The sequence below is a fragment of the Sinocyclocheilus rhinocerous genome, unplaced genomic scaffold (assembly GCF_001515625.1).
Source record: "Sinocyclocheilus rhinocerous isolate Xijiao unplaced genomic scaffold, SAMN03320098_v1.1 scaffold1553, whole genome shotgun sequence".
Lineage (NCBI taxonomy): Eukaryota > Metazoa > Chordata > Actinopteri > Cypriniformes > Cyprinidae > Sinocyclocheilus > Sinocyclocheilus rhinocerous.
In genome coordinates this window covers 296,860-300,977 of record NW_015639764.1, presented here as the reverse complement: position 1 = coordinate 300,977, position 4,118 = coordinate 296,860, and the positions used below count along the sequence as shown (strand labels likewise).

The 4,118-nt window shown below is 35.6% G+C and overlaps 1 protein-coding gene across 2 annotated transcripts in view; it reads right to left on the bottom strand.

Annotated features, from left to right (window-relative positions):
• The window catches only part of LOC107751632 (hematological and neurological expressed 1 protein-like), a 17,036-nt gene that overhangs the window by 4,416 nt on the left and 8,502 nt on the right, over positions 1-4,118 (bottom strand). For both annotated transcript variants that reach the window (XM_016567374.1, XM_016567375.1), the window contains one exon: positions 1,672-1,784. In XM_016567374.1, the coding sequence (XP_016422860.1) occupies positions 1,672-1,784 (113 nt within the window). The remainder of the gene's footprint in view (positions 1-1,671; positions 1,785-4,118) is intronic.

Sequence of the window (4,118 nt, the reverse complement as noted above, 5' to 3'; positions counted from 1 at the left end):
GTGTGAGTGTGTGTGTGTGTGTGTGTGTGTGTGAGAGTGTGAGAGAGAGTGTTTTCCATGGACCCTGCGGCTGTTGGTTTGTACCCCACCCAGCAAACGGTGTTATTTGAGACACACATCCAGTCAGTTAACAGTACTGTGAGCCAAATAGTTACAATAATAAAACCACTCTGAGCTTCAGTCACAGTATATTGTAGAGAAATAGAGCTGGTCATTATTAGGTCAATTTGATAGACCCGTTATAGAATGAGATGTATATATATATATATATATATATATATAATTTATAAAAATAAAAAAATTATATATAATTTTCTGTCTGTCCTGAAAGTCTCTGGACTTATAATACGTATAACATTATAAAGACTTATTTTTATTTATGCACTTCCGGTCATGTCTTGAATGTTTCTGGCCTTTGTTCATGATTAATCATGGCAAACTTTTATTTTGAAAATATTTCAAATAAATAAAAAGGTTTATGCTATAAGTATGTTCTATTTATTTATTTAGATAAAGTAGATAGATAAAGTAAACAATCTTACAATATATTCATTTATAATAAAGATTTAATTTTATGCATTTTCGGTCTTGAATCAATTGACTTTATAGTACTTAATCATTCACATTTTTTTTTTTTAATTAATTTTGATGAAAAGATGATGCAAACAATATTTCATCAAAATAAATAAATGAACAAAAAAAGCTTGATTATAAATAAATGTGTATTTTCTGTCGGTCCTGAATTTATCAGGCATTAAAGTTCATGATAAAATCATTGCACAGTTAAAGAAAAAAAATCAAATAAACAAACAAATAAAACTGTTTATGCTAAAAAAATATTTATTCTACATTTCAATATTTAATTTAGATATAAGGTTGCAGAAAAAAAGTCTTACAAAATAAATGTATAATAAAGATTTAATTATGTATTTTCTGTCTCAAATTTCTTTGGCTTTATTGTACTTGATTTATCATTGCTCGCATGATTTTATTTATCTATTTTATATTTTATCTATTTTTATAAATAATGTTTCATCAAAATTAACAAGTGAACACAAATCTAAAGAAAGAAAGAAATTTGTCTTGAATTTGTCAGGCATTACAAATATTTCAGGCAAATATTTCAAATAAATGAAAAATGTTTATGCTACGAATAAACATTTATTTTGATGAAAGGTTGAAGGAAACAATCGTACAAAATAAATACATTTTTAATAAAGATTTAATTATGCATTCTGTCTTTCTAAAATCTGTCTGGCTTTATAGTACTTGATTAATCATTGTACACATGGTTTTTCTATTTATTTATTTTGATGAAAGGTTAAAGAAAACAATATTTCAAATTTATTCATAAAGATGTTTTAAAATTCATTATGTGTTTTCCGTCAGTCTTGAATTTGTCTGGCATTACAGTGAAATGTTGACAGTAACACCAGGAATGTGCATTAAGTCCATAAGGTTCATGTTGACTAAGTTCATAACATCCATGAATGGGTGTGTCAGTGAACTACACTGAATGACCTACATTCACACCACACTCATTAACCTCGGGTTTTATCCGAGGTGTGTGTGTGTGTGTACGTGTGTGTGCGTGTGCGTGTGTGAGTGTGAGTGCGTGCGCGTGTGTGCACTTGTGTGTGTGAGCGTGTGTGTGAGCGAGTGTGTATTCACCGTGCTGTTGGCGGGCTGATCAACAGGAGAGCCGTTATCATAGACGATGATGGGCTGGCATCGTCTCAGAGGAGCCGATGATTCACCGCACAGAACACCAGATGCTTCTCCACCTGAGACGACAGAACAACACACACATCAGACCACAGACACCAGTGCATATCACATTACCAATAAATACAATAGAAAGAAACATATTAAAAAAAGGAGTAAAAAAAACTAAGGCTGTGCGTCCAGTCGGCGTTTGTTCAGTGTGTTTGGCTGGCAAATCACTTCTGCTGCATGCATTTACATTCATTTAAAATTCAATTATCATGTCAGAAATATTTTCCATATTGCTGGTAAATGTTCACGACTTTGCTTTTAAGGTCATTTTGTAGAATTAACAATTGTGGTTCAACAATAGGTCACCGCTTGATGTTTGAAGTACAATCCGAGGCATGAAACAACCTGTCTGAAATAACATCACGCTGACATGTTTCCTGCAATCAGATGCTGTGATAAACAAAAGACACATTTGCAACAGGTCTGTTTGATGTGGGAGGAAAACAGCCGCCGGCAACCTGAATGAGCTGCTATTACCACAGACAGCATTTACGGTATTACCAGAGACCACACACACACACCTCTCAAGGCTTTGAGGAGTGTTTGAGCGACGCGACCCTGAGGTCAGAGTCCTCAACACGTCGAGAAGAACAACAGCAGCCGCTTGCATTTCAACACGCAAGAAACAAAGAGCTTTCGGTTTGATGGACAAAAAAAACAGCATCCTATTGTGAGTCAATGGAGTGATTATAAACGTCAAATGAGCTCAATGCTAACAAACGCTCTCCTTCAGCAGTCTTTGTTCAGGAAGTGCTTTTCACTATAACGTTTCAGAGTCATGAAACAAAGCAGATATATGAAACTAAATATGAACACCACACTTAGATTTGGATAAAGGGACAGAAAAAGAAAAAAAACAGATGAAAAAGTGGGAAAAAAAAGAAAATAAAAAAAGGAAATAGTAAAGAAAAAAAATGGGGGAAAATTTTAAAAAATATAAAAAGAAAGAACTTAAAGAAAACAAGACGACACTGTAAAAAGTCATTTTGAGAATTTGCCATTTCAACTACATTTTTTTGTAGACATAGCTAATTTTTTATAAATTGGCCCTCAACTAAGCCGAAATTGGAATGAACCAGTATAACTGTTGTTTCAAATCAAAAACACATGTTGAAACAACTGCATTACACCGAAATAAAATTAAGATAATAAAAAATTAAGGCAGCAGGGTAACAGGTTTTTTTTAAGTTGACTCAACAAATTGTTTTTTTTACAGTGTAAAAAAAGGGGGAAAAAACAAAGAAGGAAGAGAAAAAAAAAAAAAAAAAAGACTGTACAAAACTCAGTGAACTAGTCAACGCATGAAGCACCGTGAATGATGTGAAAAAAAGGGGGAAAAAAAAAAAAAGGAAAAAAAAAAAAAAAAAAAAAAAAGACTGTACAAAACTCAGTGAACTAGTCAACGCATGAAGCACCGTGAATGATGTGAATCAAAAACAACAGTACAAAATAAAACAGCTAAAAAAAATTTGCTAAATGTTCAGAAATGTCCAAATGCGCAAGTAATTCAGTACTGCAGGGAGACGGGCTCGATGACATCACTCACAGTGTTTCATGGGAGCATCCCGCAATGACTCCTGTTTCCATGGTAACAGTGATTCTGCAGGATTATGGGAAGTGGAGTTTTCGACAGGAAAAAATATTAACAAAGCCGCTTTAAGGCAAGCCTTCAAGGTTAGCAAAAAAAGCATAACGCTGCAACACACTGGCAAGGAGACAAGAAGCTGCTTCTTTAAACGGATGACAGTGGAGGAGAGGCTTCACTGAATAAACTGCTTATGTGGCTAAAAAGCTTATTTAATGAATTGACAGCCTATCGGCTTATCTTCAACATGTTCTCCAAAGAACATTTGCTTTGGATTGATCTATTTTTAGTTTACACAGGAAAAAACATCTGTTTTATAAGAGACGTCATGGACAATTTCATGTGGTTGCCGCAAGCCCGCCGGCCGCTCCTTCGTCGAATCCGCAGGCCGCGCCATTCTCAAGCCCGCCTGCCTCTGCTCACTCAAGCCCGCCAGCCATTCCTTACTCTTAAGTCTGTGTTATACTTTCCGCGTCCGCGAGTCCGCTATGGTATGCGTGACGTAAAAATAGTCATCGGAGAGTGTACGCGGAGGCTCTGCGCGGACATCCGCGTGCCTCCCATTTTTTGTTACCGCGAGGACAAGTATGCGCGGTCAGTAGGCTACTGCGCATGCGCAGGCTGTGTGAAGAAGCCCGTTGCTACTCGAACCTGTACAATCCGTCGATAAAACAATATAAAGACAGCCAGATGTGCAATAACTATGGGCAATTCTTTGTTCACATGTTTGTTTATTGTTCAAGCCGATCTACTACGC